General features: G+C 42.3%; 1 protein-coding gene across 1 annotated transcript in view; it reads left to right on the top strand.

Moving 5' to 3' along the window:
- ablim1b (actin binding LIM protein 1b) overlaps positions 1 to 22,502 on the top strand; it is a 279,078-nt gene that overhangs the window by 111,810 nt on the left and 144,766 nt on the right. Inside the window, exons 5-6 of the mRNA XM_072239588.1 lie at positions 4,102 to 4,228; positions 5,817 to 5,910. Of these exons, the coding sequence (XP_072095689.1) occupies positions 4,102 to 4,228; positions 5,817 to 5,910 (221 nt within the window). The remainder of the gene's footprint in view (positions 1 to 4,101; positions 4,229 to 5,816; positions 5,911 to 22,502) is intronic.

Here is a 22,502-nt window from a genome sequence, read left to right as displayed (position 1 = left end):
CCACCTCTTTTGTGTTTAACAGATCTTGTAATTCATGACTGCCATCTAGTGTTCAATTGTCAGAGCCGGCTAAATGTGAAGAATCCTCTGGCTGCAAATTAAATCTCTCTCAGGCTGTACAACAAGTGCTTTGAAAGTGGGTGTTACCTGGAAAATTGAGTTTCTGATATGAGGAAAGCTGCTAAATTCTGCTGTTTGGCTAAGAAATTCTTATATTCAACGTCCAGACCAAAAGTCAAATGTATTGGGCAGTGGGAAGTACAAACCAGCAGTTCTTTGAAAATGCCTGTACTGTTGGCTAGGTAATAAGAGATGTATTGTTTCTTCACTTTAAGTTTGCCCTGGAAATCCTTCCTGTGGTTCTTGGAGCTGAATAGTGGCTATCAGCGGGATGGATGAGTTTTGCCATTTCGGACTGGTGTACCCAATTAAACCCCAAGCTGCCATTTTCCATATTCCTTGCTGTGTTGATTAACGTGGTTATACGATAATCTGTGAATTTTTTGACATCACATATTATTCTGAATATCTGATTGTCTTGAAACAACAACAACCACTCTCTCAATGTCAGCAAGACCAAGGAGCTGATCATTGACTTCAGGAGGAGGAAGCTGGAGGTCCACGAGCCAGGCCTACTCTGGGGATCATCGGGCCATAAGGCATGGGAACAGAATTAGGCCATTCAGCCTGTCAAATCTGCTCTGCCATATCTTTAGTGGTGGAGAGCATCAGGAACTTTCCGTGATTCTATTGTGTTTCTTGTATTTACTGTGAATGCTCACAAGAAAAATAATCTCAGGGTTGTAATAGTGAAATACAGTGCCCATAAGAAGTATTAACCCCCCCTCTTGGAAGTTTTCATGTTTTATAACAGTGAATCACAGTGGATTTAATTTGACTTTTTTAACACTGATCAACAGGAAAAGACTGTTTCGTGTGGAAGTGAAAGCAAGTTTCTACAAATTGGTCTGATTTTATTACAATTATTCATTACAAAATAATTGATTACATAATTGCTCACCCCCCTTCAAGTCAGTATTTAGTTGATGCACCTTTGGCAGCAATTACAGCTTGAGTCTGTGTGGATAGGTCTCTATCAGCTTTCCACATCTGGACACTACAATTTTTCCCCATTCTTCTTTGCAAAACTGCTCAGGCTCTATCAGGTTGCAAATACAGAATACTACATTCAGAACAACTCCCAAAAAGCTGGAGAAACTCCACAACATTGTTAAAACATGCTTGGATGTATTCATGTGACACCATGCCAATTAACACTTCAGCCAAATTCTGCCACACTTCAATACTTTTTTCTTGTAATTCTTCCTGCAACTTAATAGGAATACATCATTCCATCCTCCTGTTCCCACGGGATTACAATTATAGGAGGGACAGGAAATAGTCGATCTTGAACTGTGGGCTCTGAGGTCCTAATTGGTGTGTGTTCATTAATTAACCTGGATCTGGACATCAGTTGTCCTGAGTTTGTTGGTAAGCACTACATTTGGTTCTTGCCTCCTTGAGGAAGAGTACTGCACAGATGAAAAAGCACAAAACCCAATAATTTACTGACTATAGTTCTCTGAGGAATAAAATGTTTGTAAGTGAGACTAGGAAGCTGACAAAAATAGCTCTACTCCTGTGAAGAAATTAGAGCTAGTATCAAATTATCAGAATTAAAAGGCTGATTCTTGCCTGTATATAAATACAGAAGTAATCAAAGCAAAGCTTTTTGTAGAGTTAGTTTAATACTGCTCTTGGTATCTCCGCCTTTGATTCAAAAATCACATTTGTTTGATACACAGGTGTCCCCCACTTTTCGAACGTTCACTTTACGAAACCTCACTGTTATGAAAGACCTACATTAGTACTCTATTTTCGCTTTCAGAAGGTGTTTTCACTGTTACGAAAAAAAATTCAGCACGCCTCAAGCAGCCACTCTCCCCCGGATTCTCGCCGGCATTGCTTAAACACGAGCCTGTGAGCAGCCGTTTGCAAGATGAGTTCTAAGGTATTGGAAAAGCCTAAAAGAGCTCGTAAGGGTGTTACACTTATGGTAAAACTAGACATAATTAAGTGTTTTGATCGTGGTGAACGAAGTAAGGACAACGTGAGTTTGGCTTGTGGAAGCTGACGAACATGATGTTGAAGAGGTTTTGACATCCCATCACCAAGAACTGACAGATGAAGAGCTGATGCAATTGGAAGAAAAAAGGATAACAATCGAAACCAAATGAGTAATGGTAAAGTACGACTTTAATTTTGAAAGGGTACGTCGGTTTAGGGGATATTTGCAGGATGGTTTGAGTCCTTATTAAATAACTGTGTGATAGAAAAATGCGCGAGGCTCAGCAGTCAAGCAAGCCTTCCACATCAGCCACAGCAGACGATGAACCTCGACCTTCGACATCGAGGCGGGCAGAGATAGGAGAAGATGAGCTGCCTGCTCTAATGGAAACAGGCAACAAGATGACACCCCAGTATCCCACCACCCCAACCCCCAGGCCACGGACAGATACCGATTCGCGGAGAATGCAAAGGTAGCCGGGAGGCATACAGCACATCTTTAAGAAAAAAGCCGAAATAAACATGCTAATTAATTAGGTGCCGCCGACACGTAATTGTTGGCCCAGATCAGAGACGACGCAATCGGAAATTGGCACTGATCTGGGCCGACAATTACGGGTGGCACCTAATTAATTAGCATGTTTGTTTGGACTTTTTTCTTAAAGATGTGCTGTGTACCTCCCGGCTACCGCTGGACCCCTGCATGCTTCGCGGCAATGTGTCGCTCAGTGGCCTGAAGGGTGGGGGCCACTGCACCACTCAAACTCCGATGACTCAGTCTAACACACCATCATCAGTATGCTCGGTGCTGTCCCGATTCCCGTAAGTGATACTACACTGTACGTACATTATTTCTACTTTATATCGGCTGTGTATTTTTACGTGTTATTTGGTATGATTTGGCAGCTTCATAAAGGTTACTGGAGAGCGCTTGCACGTGTTTTTGCCAACAGCGCTTGCGTGAGATTTTCTGCCGACGGCGCTTGTGTGAGATTTTCGCAATGGAGAACAGTGCAGTAATGATTGTGGAAAAGTATTTCTACTTTATATAGGCTGTGTATTTATCATATCATTCCTGCTTTTACTATATGTTACTGTTATTTTAGGTTTTATGTGTTATTTGGCATGATTTGCAAGGTTATTTTTGGGTCTGCGAACGCTCACAAAATTTTCCCATATAATATGGTAATTGCTTCTTCGCTTTACGACATTTTGGCTTACGAACCGTTTCATAGGAACGCTCTACCTTCGGATGGCGGGGGAAACTTGTATGCTTCTGGAAGCTATTTTTGTCAGCATCCCTTTATTTTTTTTTCAGCTGCACAGACCAATCATTGCTAAATGCTTTTTTTTGTAATATATATGTTGCAACATTGGCGATAAGTGGGCCAATGGTTTATTAACAAAGAGCTACTGACTTCCATTCTGTGTTTATTGTTACAATTTTTAGCAGTATTGTAACTTTAAACACTCTCAGTCTTTTATTTATTAATTAACTGAATCAATGTGCATTGCTTATTTAAAAGTTGCATCACCCCAGATGGGACTTGAACCCACAATCCCTGGTTTAGGAGCAACATTTCCTCTGATTTTTTTTGTACAGTAGCATGAACCAATCATTGCTGTGAGTAGGAAATGCTTACACAGCCTGAAAACTGTATGGCACATTATGGAAAAGAAAATTCCAACTGAGTGGCAACAAAGGGGTGGCGTGGTAACTTTACAGTCCCAGCGAACTGGGTTCAAATCCCACTGCTACCTGTAGGAGTTTGTACGATCTGTCTGTGACTGTGTGAGTTTTCTCCGGGTGTTCCTGTTTTCTTTAACTGTCCAAAGTTGGATTAAATGGGGGATTGCTGGGCAGCGCAGCTTGAAGGGCTGGAAGGACCCTGCGCGGTATCTAAATAAATATGCACAGGCACATTTCAGCTACTGCGAGGCCATGCACCTGCACAGCTTAGAGGGAGCAGTGGCTTAGGAAGCTAATGATTTTCATTGTTTATATTTCTTACATGGATTCCTTTCTGTTTTCAGATTGTGCCGGCTGTGGCAGAGATATTAAAAATGGACAAGCCTTACTGGCTCTCGAACATCAGTGGCACCTAGGGTGTTTCAAGTGCAAGTCTTGTGGGAAAGTCCTCACTGGAGAGTACATCAGCAAGTAAGTGCAAATCACACACTTTGCTAAAAGGCCCAGAGTGCAATAGTGAACTTGTTTTATCCTATTTTGAAGCTTAATGCAATATAACACTGGCATTAATTGAATCTGGGGGAACTGATATTAGGAGTTCCTCAAACACGAGGAAATCTGCAGATGCTGGAATTTCAAGCAACACACATGAAAGTTGCTGGTGAACGCAGCAGGCCAGGCAGCATCTCTAAGAAGAGGTACGGTTGACGTTTTGGGCCGAGACCCTTCGTCAGGACCAACCCTTCGTTAGTCCTGACGAAGGGTCTTGGCCTAAAATGTCGACTGTACCTCTTCCTATAGATGCTGCCCGGCCTGCTGCGTTCACCAGCAACTTTTATGTGTGTTGTTATTAGTTCCTCCTGCATTTTGTCTGCATTGCTCTGGACTTCCAGCATCTGCAGAATCCCTTATGTTTAGAAATATCAATATCATGTTGAAAATAAAGAAGTAAAATACAGTATTACACAGTACTGTTAAATACTGCAGCAAACTATGTAAATAAATTGCTGAAAAAGCTGTGTAAATCAGCAAGTGATTGTGAAACAGTTAACGTTTCAGGTAAAATTATTACCAGGGAACATGTATATCACCATATACAATCCTGCGATTCATTTCCGTGTGGGCTCACTCAGTAAACCCATACAATAGTAACCATAACAACATCGATGAAAGACTGCACCAAGTTGGCTGTTCAATCAGAGTGCAAAAGATGACAAACTGTGCAAATACAAAAATAAAGAAATAATAATAATAAATAAATAAGCAATAAATATTGAGAACAAGAGATGAAAAGCCCTTGAAAGTGGGTCCATAGGTTGTTAGAACAGTTCAGTGATGGGACGAATGAAGTTGAGTGAAGTTAGCCCCTTTGGTTCAAGAGCCTGGTGGTTGAGGTTGAGGGGTAATATCTTTTTTTCGGAATTGAGAGCAGTTAAAGATAAATTTAACATGCAGAAGAGGAAATGGAAGATTTGTAATGAAATGGAATGCATAGCAGGTAAAATGAAAGAAAAAAAGACAATTGAGCAAGGCAAAAATCGATGGTAATGGGACAAGTAAAGAAACAAAACACTGGACTGTGTGACATAAGTGAGTGTAACACAATGTTTCACAGAATTTGTTAAACTTTATAATGAACTTGGAATTCTGTAATGTTCTATGTTTTTCTAAAATATAAGGTGCTGTTTCTCAAGATTATTTTAAACTCTTGAAGTGGCGTTAATATGCAGCAATGGGTTATTATGTGACTTTTATATATTGATCTGGTGTAAATATCTAGAAGAGTCTATCACTGATTAATTTGTAAAATATGGCAGCTTGCTTAGTAGAATTGAATTGGATTTTAATTTCAGGTTTTCAACATTATCCTCAATGTTATATGATGAACATATGCCGTACATTGCTAGCATACTCTGGTCTCCAAACCATCTTTGTTAATCTTTTGTATCCAATACCAAGTTTAATTTTGGTTTAAGTTTGTGAGCTTAGTTATGAAGTATTTCTTTGCAAAGTTGTTCTTATTCCTCCTTCCTTTCTTCTGTCCATAAATCTCCGACAGAGATGGTGCTCCTTATTGCGAAATGGATTATCAGAATCTCTTTGGTGTGAAATGTGAAGAGTGTGACAAATTCATCACAGGAAAGGTCTTGGAGGTATGTGAATGGCAACTCCTTAATAAAAATTAGTGGTTTTGCTGTGAACATATGTTCTTCACGTAAATCACGACCAAGTGAGGTCAAATTCTGCATTCTATTAAATTGGAGGTGTTTTGGTTCAAAGGTTTTTCTAGTTCCACTAACCAATTTGCACCAAACCCTTTCATACATCACTCATGTACTTGTGGACAATTATTAAATGATATCTTAATTTTGCTCTTAAGATCCCAATTTTCTGAACTCTCCTTACATGTTTCCTTGATCATTTCCAGTTCTATAACTCTCTTGCAAGCACTTACACACTCTAATTCTGGCAATTCCTCCATTCCCAAAGCTATCATCATCTTGCCTTTAGCTACTGAGGGCCTAGGCTATGAACTTCCCTCCCGAATCCTCCTCTCCCTCTTGCCTCTCTTGAAGATGCCTTATAAAACTGGAAATCTTCTTTTTTGGAAAAAAGGTAAAATCTGGACATCTAAAACAAAGTTAACCAATTCACAAAACACCAGGCAGTTGTGTGATGTTCCGGATTGGCTCCCTTTCTGACTTGCTGTCTATTTCGATCTTTTACAGTGTTTGATGTGTTTTACCAATGGATTAAACAATAGGTTCTGGATGTACGCAAGCAAAACCTGACATTTAAACAACTGAAAGTTATTTAACCCCTCTATATGATCCACTTAAAGCAAATAATCTACAGGATCGAATGAATTGCTACTAATTCCTGAAAACTTTATTTAATGATGGTAAATATTTTAGCCTGGATTTTCAGAATCAGGTTTAATATCACTGGCATATGTTGTGAAATTTGTTAGTATTGTAGCCAGTGCCCATGATGGAGCTGACTGAGTTTACGACTTTCTGCAGCTTATTTCAATCCTGTGCAGTACCCCACCTCCATACCAGTCGACAATGCTGCCAGTTAGAATGCTCTTCATGGTACATCTATAAAAATTTGCAGGTGTCTTTGGTGAAATACTAAAACTCCTCAAACTCCTAATGAAATATAGCTGTTGACGTGCCACCTTAGTAACTGCATCGATATGTTGGGCCCAGGATGGATTGTAATACGTTAAAACAGAAAATGAAGACAGGAACAGAGTGATGAGCCAGTGATGTTAATGCTACATGTAGTTTATAGGTCAGACTGATTGAAGGGACATTTTGATTTTGATGGATTAAAATGAGTCATTGAACCTCAAAGAAATTCACAGCGTAAAGTGCCTTGAGATATTTTATAATAAAAATCTCTGTGATGGTTTGGCTGGCAGTGAGGGTGCTGCAAAAACACAGTTGAAGTGTTCTCACATTTAGATTCACAGGGATTTAGTTTGCTTCAGGCTGAAATACTTGGAACAACATGAGGATGAAATTATTATTACCAATTGCACAAAATGCACTCAGCCTGAATCAGCAGCCCACTTTCTGTTGACTTCATATAAATAAATAATGAGATAGCAAGCGTTGCTATGTGAAAAGGCCAAATAACAACTGCAAACTAGGCCCCGGACCTCAGCAGTTATTTCACCAGCTGTTAAAAGGTTGTTGTGAATATTCTGGTGTGTTTGTTCTGCTTTTATCGATCCTGTGGTTGAATAAAGGTTTCGCTGTTACCTGTCCCCATCCCAGCATCACCCCTGCTGGAACATTCAGGGCAGTACAGCTGGCCAGCTGGTTCCCTCGCAGCGCCAGTTAACCCGGTTCAGTGCCGACCTCTGGTGCTGTCAGCGTGCAGTTTGCTTGTTCTCCCCGTGACAGCATAGGTTTTCACTGAGTGATCCCATTTCACCTTACCCCCCAACGACGTGCAGGCTGATCTCTCACAGCCTACTGCCTTGTGTGTGTATGTCAGTGGTTGTTAGGGTTGCCAATTTTCTCAGTCCCAAATAAAGGACAAAAGTACCAGTCAAATACAGGACACTTGTGTTTACCCCAAGAAAGACTACCATGACCATGAAGCCTTGCGCGGGCACCTGTGTGCACATGCGTGACATGCGCATACTTGACATGCGCATGAGTGTGCGTGCCGATTTTTTTCTACAAATCGGTTTTGGCTTAATATTCCTGATTCTGATACACTGTACATACATTAATTCTACTTTATATAGGCTGTGTATTTATCATATCATTCCTGCTTTTACTATATGTTGGTGTTATTTTAGGTTTTATGTGTTATTGGTATGATTTGGTAGGTTATTTTTTGGGTTTGGGAACGCTCAAAAAATTTTCCTATATAAATTAATGGTAATTGCTTCTGCACTTTACACCATTTCGGCTTAGGAACGGTTTCATGGGAACGCTCTGCCTTCGCGGGGGAAGTACAGGACAAGGGCGGTCCTGTATGGGACAAACCAATTTAGCCCAATATACGGGATGTCCTGGCTAATACAGGACAGTCGGCAACCCTAGTGGTTATATCTAAGGAGAGTTGGTGAGAGGAAAACAAAATAGCCGTTAGTTAAATGGGAATTCATGAACACAAGAGATTCTCCAGGTGCAACACAAACAAAATACTGGAGGAACTCATTAGGTCAGGCAGCATCTATGGAGAAGAATAAACAGTTGATATTTTGGGACTGAGACCCTTCATTGGGACTGGAAAGGAAGGGGAAAGAAGCCATAATAAGAAACTGGTGAGAGGGATAGGAGTACAAACTAGCAGATGAAAGGTGAGACCAGGTGAGGGGAAGGTAGGTGGGTGGGGGAGGGGTGTGAAATGAGGAGCTGGGATATGATGGGTGGAAGAGGTAAGCACTGAAGAAGAAGGACGTTACAGAACGGTAGACCATAGGAGAAAGGGAAGGAGGAGGGGCACCAGAGGCAAGTGGTCTCCACGTGATCTCTCCCTTGGCCACTTGTCTCTCCTCACTTGATCTTCCTCCTGGGACTGATCCCTGCAAGTGGGACAAATGCTACGCCTGCTCCCACACAGCCTTCCTCACCACCATTCAGGTCCCTTCAGGCAAGGCAACACTTTACCCGTGAGTCTGTCAGGGTCACCTACTATACCTCGGGCTCCCAGTGCAACTCCTCTGCTTTAGTGAGACCTGCCGTAGATTGGGGGACCATTTGGTCAAAGCACCTTAGCTCTGTCTGCCACAGAGGGGGGATTTCTCAGTGGCTGCCCGTTTCAATTTGACATCCCATTTTCGTTTCAACATTGTCACACTCAGGCTGGAGGAGCACCTCTCTCCAACCTGATGGCATGAACATCGATTTCTCCAACTTGCCATAATTTATCCCTGCTCCCCTGGATGCAGGGCCTGTTTTTCCGTCATGTGGAATGGAAACTAGTATAAATGAATATTTCTGGAACAGGGAAAATGACAATAACGTGTGAAGACTGCTGTCACTGTTGGAAATCACTGAGTAATAGCAACTCCTGCATTGCAAAATCTACCATTTTCTCAGCTTTTGTGACAGTAAACAGAACGTTTCAATCTGAATCCCCCTGTGTAGAGTCTTAGAAATGTACAGTACAGGAACAGGTCCTTCAGCCCATCTAGTCTGTGCCGAACCATTTAAACTGCCAACTTCCCTCGACCTGCACTGGTACCATAGTCCACCATACCCCTACCATTCAACCATGCACCAATCCAAACTCTCTTAAACTATGAAACCAAGCTGGCATGTACCACTTGCACTGGCAGCTCATTCCACACTCTCACAACCCTCCTGGGTGAAGTTTCCCCTCATAGAAACGTAGAAAATAGGTGCAGGAGTAGGCCATTCGACCCTTTGAGCCTGCACCGCCATTCATGTTCCCCTTAAACTTTTCACCTATTGCCCTCTAGTTGTAGTCCCACCCAACCTAGCTGCACTTTATTTTCCTGTTACCTTTTATGCATTTTTATATGTAGTTTCACTCTGTTTTATAACTTTCCTCAAAATAGAAGGCATCTGTTAGTCTCGCGAGACCATGGATCTGCGCCTGGAAAGTCTTCACTCTCCAGGGTGCAGGCCTGGGCAAGGTTGTATGGAAGACCAGCAGTTGCCCATGCTGCAAGTCTCCCCTCTCCACGACGTCAAATTTGTCCAAGGGAAGGGTATTAGGACCCATACAGCTTGGCACCAGTGCCGTCGCAGAGCAATGTATGATTAAGTGCCCTGCTTAAGGACACAACACGTTGCCTCGGCTGGGGCATGAACTCACAACCTTCAGGTCGCTAGTCCAATGCCTTAACCACTTGGCCAGGTGCCCACACAAAAATAGAAGGAGGATCTTCTCAAATGGAGGTCAGAGATGTAGATCATTGATTCACCAGCAATTTTATGTGTATGAAATGAGGGTGGTGTGTGACTTGGAGTCAGTGGTGTCCATTTGCCTCTGGAATTAGAAGGTGCTGCATGAGAGCCCATTGTAACTTGCTCCTGTACTCACTGTACACAGTGGACACGATGCACCAAGAGGTGTGGTAGATGGTGTGCCAATCAAACTGGATTATTTCGTCCCAGTTGGTGTCAAGCTTCCACTACTCTTCTGACCTTCATCTTGTAGGTGGTAAGCAGCTTTTAAGAAGTGACTCATTGCCAAATACGTATCCACTGGCCTATTGTTGTATCTCTATGCTGGTCATTTTTCCCTCTTGTTACCAGGGGACTTTAATGGGCTGATTTTATTATACTTCAGTGTAAGTGATTTGCATTTTCTCGCGTTGAGAGGGATTATCAAGCAGGAAAACAGGACAGCTGGGAGACTCTGGGAGATAGGGAAGCATGGAGATTCTGGTGTCCTCAGACAAAGAAAAGGATGCATGAGAGTATGGGACCTGTAGATCCTGCATCTTCACTCTGTGGACAAAGGAATCATATCCTGAATCCCAGTTCGATCTACAGAAGTTTGAATTTTACAGCACTTGTACCAAGTGGGTTCCAAGTTGGTGGAACAGAGTTTGGTGTGATCCTTTCAAGATCTACATTTTGAATAAATTACAGTGTGAAGACAATCCATTGATGTCGGAAATGTGTCCAATGACAATATTGCATAGCATTAAATAAGAAAGCCCAGCAACATTAACATTTGAAGCCCTGTTCTTCATTTTCTTGCAGGCATTCACAGTAAATACAAGAAACACAGTAGAATCAAGACCGCACCCAACAGGGTGGACAAACAACCAATGTGAAAAAGACAACAAACTGTACAAATACAAAAAGGAAAAAAAAGAAATAATAAGTAAATTAATTCATAAAATATGCAATAAAATCGAGAACATGAGATGAAGTGTCCTTCAAAGTGAGTTCATAGGTTGTGGGAACAGTGCAGTGAAGTTTTCCCTCTGGTAGGGAGATCCCTATAATCCTCTCAGCAATTCTTACAGTCCTTTGTAGGGACTTCTGGTCTGATGCTCAGCTAGTTCCCATACTAGTGGCTATATATTCTCCTGTTTTGCCTTTCTGATGGAGCAGGAAAGCACAGTTCTTGCTGTCACATCCCCCAATCTGAAGGCAGCATCACAATCCCTCAGCCGTGCACACCATTGCTGCACAGCAGTTAACGCAATGCTGTTACCGCTCGGGATGTCGAAGTTCCGAGTTCAATTCTGATGTCATCCGTAAGGAGACTGTACGTCCTCCCCATGGAATGTGTGGATATTCTCCAGGGGCTCTGGTTTCCACCCACAGTCCAAAGGTGTACCCATTAGTAGGTTAATTGATCATTGTAAATTGTCCCGTGATTAGGCTCGGGTTAAATTGGGGGTTGCTGGGTGATGCAGCTTTCAGGCCCAGAAGATCCTGTTCTGCACTGTAACTCAATAAATAAGTAAGATCTATGTGTGTCTTGAGCTCACAGTTGAATTCAAATACTAAATTTGCTGCAGCATCCTCTCACGAATAGAATGTTGAATTTAAAATTTTAATGCAGAAATATTTATGCTAGTAATTTATTTCTCTGAAATTCAGCTCTATTTAATATTTTTTCAACACGTTCTCTATTGTTTGAACATTGTGTTGAGTGTGGAAAAGTAGGGCTCTCTCATATTACTGTTTGTATAGTCAGTCATTACAGAACGTCCCCCATTGAACAACCTGCATTCAACAGTGCAGTCCATTCTGTTGGTCTGAATAGTCAGTTCTCCAGAACGTGGTTGGCTGTTCTGCTGTGAGCAGGCGACATAGAGAGTCACCTTTGTATTATCTCATTGATCAGTTGAGACCTCGATCATGAAAGCCATGATGGAATACAAAATAAGAGTTGTTAACAGTTGCTCAATCGAAGCCTGAATACAATAGAATAGTAACACAGATGTGTTTATGCTGCAAATCTCAAACAGTTTAGAAAAAAAGCTGCTATTTTTGAGAAAGAAAGGAATAAGGAGCTTCTATTTGGTCCCCAAACTGTTAACATTACTTTGCCTTCCAATTATTTTTCTGTAAAAAAGATTAAAAATTAATCTTCCCTTCACAGTGTCAATTTTACTTTTTGATATTAAATAAGCACAAGGTTCTATTTGTGAGATCTGACTAACATTATTATTACATGATGTTATCCATTGAGGTATAAAGAGACAACTAACTTGAAGAAATATAACAGAGGTACCACAAGATAGCACTGTTACATCACGTAAAGAGAACAATAGTCTTAAAGATACGTGAGCAACATTTAGCACTTTGTTTCCCTGAATCATTCGGCAATTATTGTAGTATAGCTGCCTCAAATATAAAGTCAATGTGCTGAAATATATTTTATAGGCCCCCGTGGGTCAACTATGGATGTTGCAATTTTCTTTTTCTCTTGTTTCTGTGACTGTATTTTACTGATATCTTATATGTGCCTCATGCCGTGTGCGACTGCTGGTACTGTGTTGTGCACCTTGGCCCTGGAGAAACACTGTTTCATTTGGCCCTATTCATGAGTATTCATGTATGCTTGAATGACAATTAAACTTGAACTTGCATCCTAGCTGTCTACAAGCCGAGCCAGTATGATATGGAGAGCAAGCCGTTGCCCATGCAGCAGGCTCCCCCTCTCCACACAGCTGATGAATCCAAAGGAATGGCAGAAACTGATACAGTTTGGTACCAGCAGTGTCGCAGGAGTTGCCAGTCAGCATTGAACTCAACATAGAATTGTCTTTGGGACTCCAGCTCTGGACTTACCCTCAGGTTTACTCCCAAAGCCTGCAAGGCAGCGGAGGTTTGAGATCAAAGTTTATATTCTCAACAATGGTTGACAAGCCCCATCTGCCTGAAGCTACTGCTTTTATGGTGCCAGTAAACCTCCCTTTGCCCCTTCTCCTCCCAGTAGAAGTGGTTCTATGGGCTTAGTGGCTAAGTGACATGTGAAGGCCAGAAGCTGGACTTGGTTGTCAGAGGCTATTTGAGTCGCCTGCCATTGGGAGCATTTAATAGGCAGTGCCAACATATCCCCACCACCCCCCAGCTATGACAACCTTATGGAACCAAAATAAAATTAATGTAATTTTTTTTGGTCTATTGCAACCTGCAGTACTTTTCTGAATTAATGTGTCTTTTCTTGAAAACTTACCTTGACAGTGTTGCAGATACTCTATGTATCTGGAAAAATTGAAAACATCAATGAGTTGTGTGAACATTTTGGGAACATTGACCATAACTCATTATGTTTTAAGGTGGTCATGATTAAGGATAAAAATGGGTCTAGCAGGAAGGTACCAAGTTCAGGGGAGGGTATATTACAACCGGATAAGGCAGAATCCAGAGGGCAGACACTGTTGGATAAGTCTACCACGGACAAATGGGAGTTCAGGATCAGCATGTTCTGCTAAGGAATAAGGACAACAATGCTAAAGTAAGGGAATCTTGGATGACCTGAAGGAAAAGGAAGCTTATGTAGTTTAGGAAGCTAAAATCAGGCTGGGCTCTGGATTACAGGAAACTGTTCAGCAGGCCATTATCAAGGTCAAAATGAGCCATAAAGTGCCCTTGGAAAAAAGGATCTACAAGAATCCTAAAACATTTTATACTTAGGACAAAGAGGATAGTGAAGGAGAGCACAGGTCCATGACAGGATGTAGGGGGGAATTTGTGCTTGGAGTCAGTACAAGTGGCTGAGGTATGAAATAAGTAATTTGTCAGTACTTACTGAGGGAAAGGATTTAGAGGATGGGGAAAACAAGGGAGGAGGTATGCTAGTATGCTGGGACATTTTGAGATTAAGGAGGATGTGGTGGTGGGACTTCTGTAAATCATTAAGATGGGTAAAATCCTAGGCCTCCAGATGTACTGTATATCCCAGAATATTGAAAGAAGCAATGGAAGAAATTGCTTGGGGGCTTCAACAAAAGCCTTTGTGTTCTCACTTGCAACAAGCAAGGTCCCAAAATACTGGAGTGCAGCAAATGTTGTGCCTTTGTTCAAGAAAGGAAATGGGGATAATCAGATTACTATAAACCTGTGGGCCTCACATCAGTGGTATGGAAGCTATTGGAGAAGATACTGAGGTGTAGCTTTTATGCAATTTTTGGAAAGGCATGGCCTGATTAGAGATAGAGAGCATGGCTTTGTGCGGGGCAGGTCATGCCTATAAACTTAATAAAGTTTTTTCAGAAGGTGACAAAGGTACTTAATGAGGGTAAGGCAGTGGCTGTTATCTACATGGACATTAATAAGGCGTTTGATAAGATTCAGATGATAATGATGCATGGGGGAATTGCAAGTTTCGATTCAGAACTGGCTTGTCCGTGGAAAACAGAAAGTTGGGATGGAAGGCTATTATTCTGGTGGAGGTCCAGTGGTGTATCCCGAGGAGCTGTGCTTGGAACTCTGGGATATATCTCAATGATTTGGATGAAAATGTAGATGGGTGGATTTGCAAATTTGTGGATGACACCAAGACTGGTGCAGTTATGGACAGTGTAATATGGAATACACTTGGGAAATGTACATTAATGTATTTTGGTAAAAGGAACAGTAGCTTATATAATATCTAACTGGGGAGAAAATTTGAACATCAGAGGTGCAAAGGGACTTAGAAGTCTTCATGAAAGACCCCCAGAAGGTTAATTCACAGGGTGAGCCTGTGGTAAAGAAGGCAAATACATGGGTCTCTTATTGAAATCTACCGAAAATTGAAAGGACTAGATAAGGTTGAAGTGGAGAGGTGTTTCCTATGGTGGGGGTATCCAGAACTAGAGAGCACAGTCTCAAAATGAGGGGTGAACTTTTAGAACAGAAGTAAGGAGGAATTTTTATTAGCCAAAGAGTGGAGAATCTGTGGAATGCTCTGCCACAGACTGCACTGGAGGCCAAGCCTGTTGATAGATTCCTGATTGGTCGGGGCATCAGTGGACATGGTGAGAGCACAGTTGTATGGGGTTGAATGGGATCCAGGATCAGCCAGATGAGATGGCGGAGCAGACTCAATGGGCTGAATGGCCTAATTCTGCCGCTATGTCTTGTGGTCTTATGGTCTCTGTAAGGAGGAGTCTTACATCCTCCCTGTGGAATGTGTGGGTTTTCCCGGGGTGCTCCAGTTTCCTCCCATTATCCAATTATGTACTGGGTAGGTTGAGTGGTCATTGTAAACAGTCCCTTGATTAGGCTTAAATCGGAGTTGTCGGGGTTGCTGGGGCTAGAATGGCAGGGAGAGTCTATTCCATGTTGTATCTCTAAATAAATAAATAACTATTCAAAATCCATTATGGAAATTAAAGTTGTACAAATGTGATTTGGAGCTTGATGAAGTACACTGATTATGAAATTCAAAAAGTGGTAGAGAGGATTTGATGATCTGTGGGCCACTTGCTGTGCCCGCTGTGGTCTGTCATTCTCCTGCCCGTTTCCTTCCTGTGGTCTCTCCCACGAGTGTCAGTACACGAGTCTGCATGAGTGGCAGCCCGTGGGAAATAAGGCAAGCCGCTACAAATCTGCGGACCCCTTAGTGTGGAGGGATGTCTGAACATCTCAGGACACCATTCACTGCTTAGTCGTGATCCTTGTGGTGGTCTGCAGGTGAGCATGATTACAGCACAGATGCCTAGAGTTGACCATGGGGAAACCTCTCACTGTAGTCTCACCTCAACTGGTCTCAGCTCATGTTCTTGATATTTATTGTTTATTTATTTACTAAAATTACTTCTTTCTTTTTGTATTTGCACAGTTAGTTATCTTTTGCACTGTGGTTGAGCCCCCAAGTTGGTGCAGTCTTTCATTGTTTCTGTTATGGTTATTATTATTCTATTATGGATTTATTAAGAAAGTGAATCACAGGGTTGTATATGGTGACATAAATGTACTTTGATAATAAATTTACTTTCAACTTTGAACTATTCTACAATCCAGAAAATGTTTTCCTTTTAATCAGAAATAGAAGCCCAACTTGGGTGTTCTTAAGGCTGCAAGAGTCCAGTCAGGCTCTTGGCTGTAAGGTAGCTCAAAATGCTCACCAAGCCCTTGGCACATATTACTCTTTCCAGTGCAAGGAGAAGGGCATGGATTTGACTCTATGGTTAGCAGTGTCCTCCACGATGAGCTAGTGTTAAAGGACACCAGCCAGCAGCAACAGCCCAGAGCGATTGCGCAGAGAAGAAATTTGAGGCTGTCTTAATGTTCACCTCAATGGGCAGGACAACTTCCGGCCATGTGTAACAGGTAACACCTGTGATGTAGCAGATGTTTTTATGGGATGGGGTTGCTAGCCCCATGCCTAACCCTCCTCCTTTCGTAGGTAGGTTTGGGGCCATCCACGGCGGAGTTTGGCCAAACTTGTACGCCATATAAAGTGCTTAGGTAGCTTTCTGTGGATAGTTGAGCCTCACAAAGTCCCAGTCCAATCCTCTCCAAAGATGTTCAGAACCCAATAATTGTGACTTTCTATTCTGCTAACCTTGTACATGAAATGCGATATTCTTGCTAAAGATCTACTCAGCAAGACAGCATTTGTTCTGTGGACGAGGTTACGATGTAAGTTGTTTTACCAAGACATGCGGGCTCTCCACTTCCCCTTGACACTGTTGACCAGTGGCCTGACTCCGTCACACCATGTAGTTCAGGTGGTTACTTGTGATCATTATGTGGGGAACCAGTAATAGTCCTTGGAGTCATGATTATTTCCAGCTGAAACAGGCTTGTAGAAAATTCAATGTTGTTTGACCAAAATGAGTCACTAAACTAGATCAGCAGGGATTTGTGGATTCCAAAATGTTGTTTGATGAATGAGGGAATGACTTGTGTACTGTTCAGCTGAAACATCAAGCTGGTCCTATTCAGTTGATTCAAGTACACGTTGATGCTTTCTAGGACAAATCAGCTGAAAACTCTCTGCCAATTGAAAGACAAAGGGGGACAAAGTGGGGAAGATTCTCTTCTGAGTCTCCAAGAAATATAGTCTAGGAAACCTGGATGACTTTCTGCCTTCAGCCAGAGATGTGAGTTCACCACTTCAGCTTTGAGACAAGCTGGCACAGAGGGCTGTTGGGGATAAAATGTGCAAGACAACCTCTTCCATTCAGATTGCAAAGCAACTTCCGTCGTAACTGTGAGTTGTCCAAGATCTAGCCACTGCGGTGGCAGTTCAGGTGGTAAAAAGAGAGATCCTCCATTTTTCGGGGTCGACCATGCATTTGTGTGCTAGCTGCCTAGATACACAAGCCTTGGCAGTATGATATGGAGAGCAAACTGTTGCCCATGCAGTAGGCTTCCCCTCTCCTTGCAGATGATGAATCCAAAGGAACATAAAGACTGATATAGTCTGGCGCCAGCGGCGTTGCAAGAATTACCAGTCAGTCTTGAACTCAATGTAGGACTGCCTGAGGGACTCCATCTCTGGAATTTTTCCAGGGGTTTACTCCCAAAGCCTTCTCCATAAGCTGGTATAGCCGCAAGGCAGCAGAGCTTTGAGATCAGAGCTTTCCTTCTAGGTGAACTGCTAATGAGCCCATCTGCCCAGAGAGACTGGTTTTAAGGCATCAGTAAGCCACCTTTGCCCCTTTTGCTGTCAGTAGGAACGATTCTTCCAGGCTTAGTAGTTAAGTCACACATGTAGGCCAGGAGCTGGACTTGGTGGTCAGAGGCTATTTGAGACATATGCCATAGGGGGCATCTAATATGCAGAGCTCATCCCCAATACTCCCCCCTGCCCCCCACCCTGCAGCCACTTGCTATGACAACCTTAAGGATAGGCAAAGATAAAAGGAGGTGTTCGATTCTTCACGGGTCAGGAAACACCCTGTATATTATTTTGTTTATCTGAATCATTGTGCTGTGTGTGAAATGACTGAACAATATTCCGATGAAGGGCCTCGGCCTGAAAAGTTGACTGATTTTTTCCCCCCTCCATAGATGCTGCCTGACTTGCTGAGTTCCTGCAGCCTTCAGTGATTGTTGCTGAGCGGAACTCTCCCCAGCTCAGTCAAAACTGTTTCTCTTCCCTCAAAGGCTAACGATGTGGTGAAAGCAATTGGCATCTGGGACTTGGCTGAGCAATGGCTTGGCTGGTGGACCAGCTCGAATTAAAGGAGTGTAATTAAAACAAAAATTAAATTAAATCAATCATAGAAGGAAAACTAAATAGGAAAATATGCCTAGATTTAGAGGCATTGAAGAACATGTAAAAAGGAAAATCATGAAGTTCATGTTAAATGTGTTTATTTTAAAACATTTGGATTTTGATACTTTTATCCACGCAGGAATAATACTCAGCAGTTAACTTTTTCTCTTTTTGGACTCCAGTTGACTGACTTTAAACAATTGTTAATTGTGCAATCTATTGTCATCCCTTATGGAATCCTCACTATCCCCAGCTGACACAAAGATACATGTAGTTAACAGGAAGGGAAATGGGTGAGGTTTCTTTTGTGCAAAGTATGCACCAGAGCAATAAATATCAAAGAACAAATTAGTGAAATGTGCAACATCAGCATATCCATGAATCACCTGAATTTTCTGACTCATTTGCATGAAATATTAATCACAAGTATTATTCCTAAAGGAATTGATCCACAGTGACCTCTGATGTTAAACCGATATTTGAGAACAGCCATAGCAGCATAGATATTGGCAGTGTAATGTGGAGCAAAGGACCTTAGCCACCTGCTCCCTCACCAACACTAAGGACCCCAAACAGTCCTTCCAGGAGAGGTAACGCTTACCTACAAACCTGTTGGGATCGATGACTGCATTCGGTGCTCCCGATGTGGCCTCCTCTGCATTGGTGATACTCAATGTAGATTGGGGAACTGCTTTGTCAAGTACCCCTGCTCCATCTGTCAAAAATGGAATTCCCCAGTGGCAAATCACTTTAATTCCTATCCTCATTCCAATTCCGACATTGTATGGCCTCCTCTTCTGCCATGATGAAGTTTCTCTCTGGTTGGAGGAGCAAAACCTCATATTCTGATTGAGTAGCTCCAACCTTGTGGCATGAACATCGATTTCTCCTTCTGTTCTTTTTCCCTTCCCCCTTCCCTCTTCTTCACCTCCCCACTCTGGCCTCTTACCTCCTCTCCTCACCAGCCTATCACCCCCTTTACCCCTCCTCCCTCCCTTTCTCACTTGGTCAACTCTCCTCTTCTATCGGATTCCTTCTTCTCCAGCCCTTTACCTTTTCTGTCTATCACCTCTCTGCCTCTTACTTCATAACCCCCTCCCCCTCCCTTCTCCCCCACCCACCTGGCTTCGCCTATCACCTTCCAGCTTGTCCTCCCTGCTTTCTCCCCTCACTTTCTTATTCTGGCATCTTCTAGATCCCACTCCTTCCTGCCTTAAGAATCAGAACCAGGTTTAATATTTCAGTGGCATATGTCATGCAATTTGTTGTTATTCAGCAGCGGTACAATGCAATGTATGACAATAAAAAGTGAATTACGGTGTATGCGTGTGGGTGTGTGTATATATATATATAAAATAATTTGTGCAAAAAGAAAGTAGCAAGGCAGTGCTTACAGGTTCAATGTCCATGAAGAAATCTGATGGCAGAGGGGAAGAAGCTGTTCCTGAATCATTGAATGTCACTCTTCAAGGCCCCTATAGCTCCTCCTTAATGGTAGCAACGAGAAGAGGGCATGTCCTAGGTGATGGGGTCCTTTAAAATGAATGCCGCCTTTTTAAGGCAGCCCTCCTTGAAGATGCTGGGGAGGGTAGTGCCCATGAGTTGACAACTCTGTTCAGCTTGTATTGATCCTGAGCAGTGGCCTGCCCCTCCCCATACCAGACAGTGATGCAGCCAGTTAGAATGCTCTCCACAGTACATCTGCAGAAATTTGCAAGTGTCTTTGGTAACTCACCAAATCTTCTCAAACTCCTAATGAAATATAGCTGCTCCAAAAAGGCAATGCAAAACTTTTAATTTTTTAATATATGTGATCGTTACTCTATGAGTAATTTTTATATGCCATCATTACGCTGTTGGTATATCCCAGCGCTGTGAATGGAATGCACTACAAACGCACTATTGAGTCATCTGGCTTGTTTTGTACTTTGTAATACAGTACCACATTCCTGTTGTATCATTACTTTGTTTGACATGGGTTCTCCATTTGCACACTGTGTTATTTTGTTGTTGAGGTGAATGTGGAAAAAGCCAGGGGTTTCACTGAACCCCTGTTTGTTTTGGACTGAGCGAGCAGGCAGTCAGCAATATGACTTCTGTAAAGTAGAATTGTACTTTTGTAATGAGAGCAAAATAAACTGCAGGTGCTGGAAATTGGAAGCATAAATGTTGCAATACCAGAAACAGTCAGCAGGTCAGGCAGCATCAGCAGGGAAAGAAACTGACTCAGTGTTGTACTTGAAGGATCCTTCATCAGAATGGAATACGTGAGAAAGCAGTTGTGTTTTAAGTGGCCGAGAGGGGGAGGGTTATCTGTGACAAGTGACAGAAGAGTGATCACTGGTTCCAGTGATCATAACACCATTAGTTTCAACTTGATCATGGACAAGGATAGATCTGGTCCTAGGGTTGAGGTTCTTAACTGGAAGAAAGCCAAATTTGAAGAAATGAGAAAGGATCTAAAAAGCGTGGATTGGGACAGGTTGTTCTCTGGCATGGATGTGATCGGTAGGTGGGAAGCCTTCAAAGCAGAAATTTTGAGAGTGCAGAATTTGTATGTTCCTGTCAGGATTAAAGGCAAGGTGAATAGGAATAAGGAACCTTGGTTCTCAAGGGATATTGCAACTCTGATAAAGAAGAAGAGGGAGTTGTATGAAATGTATAGGAAACAGGGGGTAAATAAGGTGCTTGAGGAGTATAAGAAGAGCAAGAAAATACTTAAGAAAGAAATCAGGAGGGCAAAAAGAAGACATGAGGTTGCCTTGGCAGTCAAAGTGAAGGATAATCCAAAGAGCTTTTACAGGTATATTAAGAGCAAAAGGATTGTAAGGATAAGATTGGTCCTCTTGAAGATCAGAGTGGTCGGCTATGTGCGGAACCAAAGGAAATAGGGGAGATCTTAAAGAGGTTTTTTGCGTCTGTGTTTACTAATGAAACTGGTATGAAGTCTATGGAATTAAGGGAAACAAGTAGTGAGATCATGGAAACTGTACAGATTGAAAAGGAGGAGGTCCTTGCTGTCTTGAGGAAAATTAAAGTGGATAAATCCCCAGGACCTGACAGGGTGTTCCCTCGGACCTTGAAGGAGACTAGTGTTGAAATTGCAGGGGCCCTGGCTGAAATATTTAAAATGTCACTGTCTACAGGTGAGGTGCCGGAGGATTGGAGAGTGGCTCATGTTGTTCCGTTGTTTAAAAAAGGATCGAAAAGTAATCCGGGAAATTATAGGCCAACAAATTTAACATCGGTAGTAGGTAAGTTATTGGAGGGAGTACTAAGAGACAGAATCCACAAGCATTTGGATAGACAGGGACTTATTAGGGAGAGTCAACATGGCTTTGTGCGTGGTAGGTCATGTTTGACCAATCTATTGGAGTTTTTCGAGGAGGTTACCAGGAAAGTGGATGAAGGGAAGGCAGTGGATATTGTCTACATGGACTTCAGTAAGGCCTTTGACAAGGTCCCGCATGGGAGGTTAGTTAGGAAAATTCAGTTGCTAGGTATACATGGAGAGGTGGTAAATTGGATTAGACATTGGCTCAATGGAAGAAGCCAGAGAGTGGTGGTAGAGAATTGCTTCTCTGAGTGGAGGCCTGTGACTGGTGGTGTGCCACAGGGAACAGTGCTGGGTCCATTGTTATTTGTCATCTATATCAATGATCTGGATGATAATGTGGTAAATTGGATCAGCAAGTTTGCTGATGATACAAAGATTGGAGGTGTAGTAGACAGTGAGGAAGGTTTTCAGAGCCTGCAGAGGGACTTGGACCAGCTGGAAAAATGGGCTAAAAAATGGCAGATGGAGTTTAATACTGATAAGTGTGAGGTATTGCACGTTGGAAGGACAAACCAATGTAGAACATACAGGGTTAATGGTAAGGCACTGAAGAGTGCAGTGGAACAGAGGGATCTGGGAATATAGATACAAAATTCCCTAAAAGTGGCGTCACAGGTAGATAGGGTCGTAAAGAGAGCTTTTGGTACATTAGCCTTTATTAATCAAAGTATTGAGTATAAGAGCTGGAATGTTATGATGAGGTTGTATAAGGCATTGGTGAGGCGAATCTGGAGTATTGTGTTCAGTTTTGGTCACCAAATTACAGGAAGGATATAAATAAGGTTG

This window comes from Mobula birostris, chromosome 21, assembly GCF_030028105.1.
Source record: "Mobula birostris isolate sMobBir1 chromosome 21, sMobBir1.hap1, whole genome shotgun sequence".
NCBI lineage: Eukaryota > Metazoa > Chordata > Chondrichthyes > Myliobatiformes > Myliobatidae > Mobula > Mobula birostris.
The sequence above is the reverse complement of the archived record's forward strand: the minus strand, read 5'-3'. Positions and strand labels throughout refer to the sequence as shown.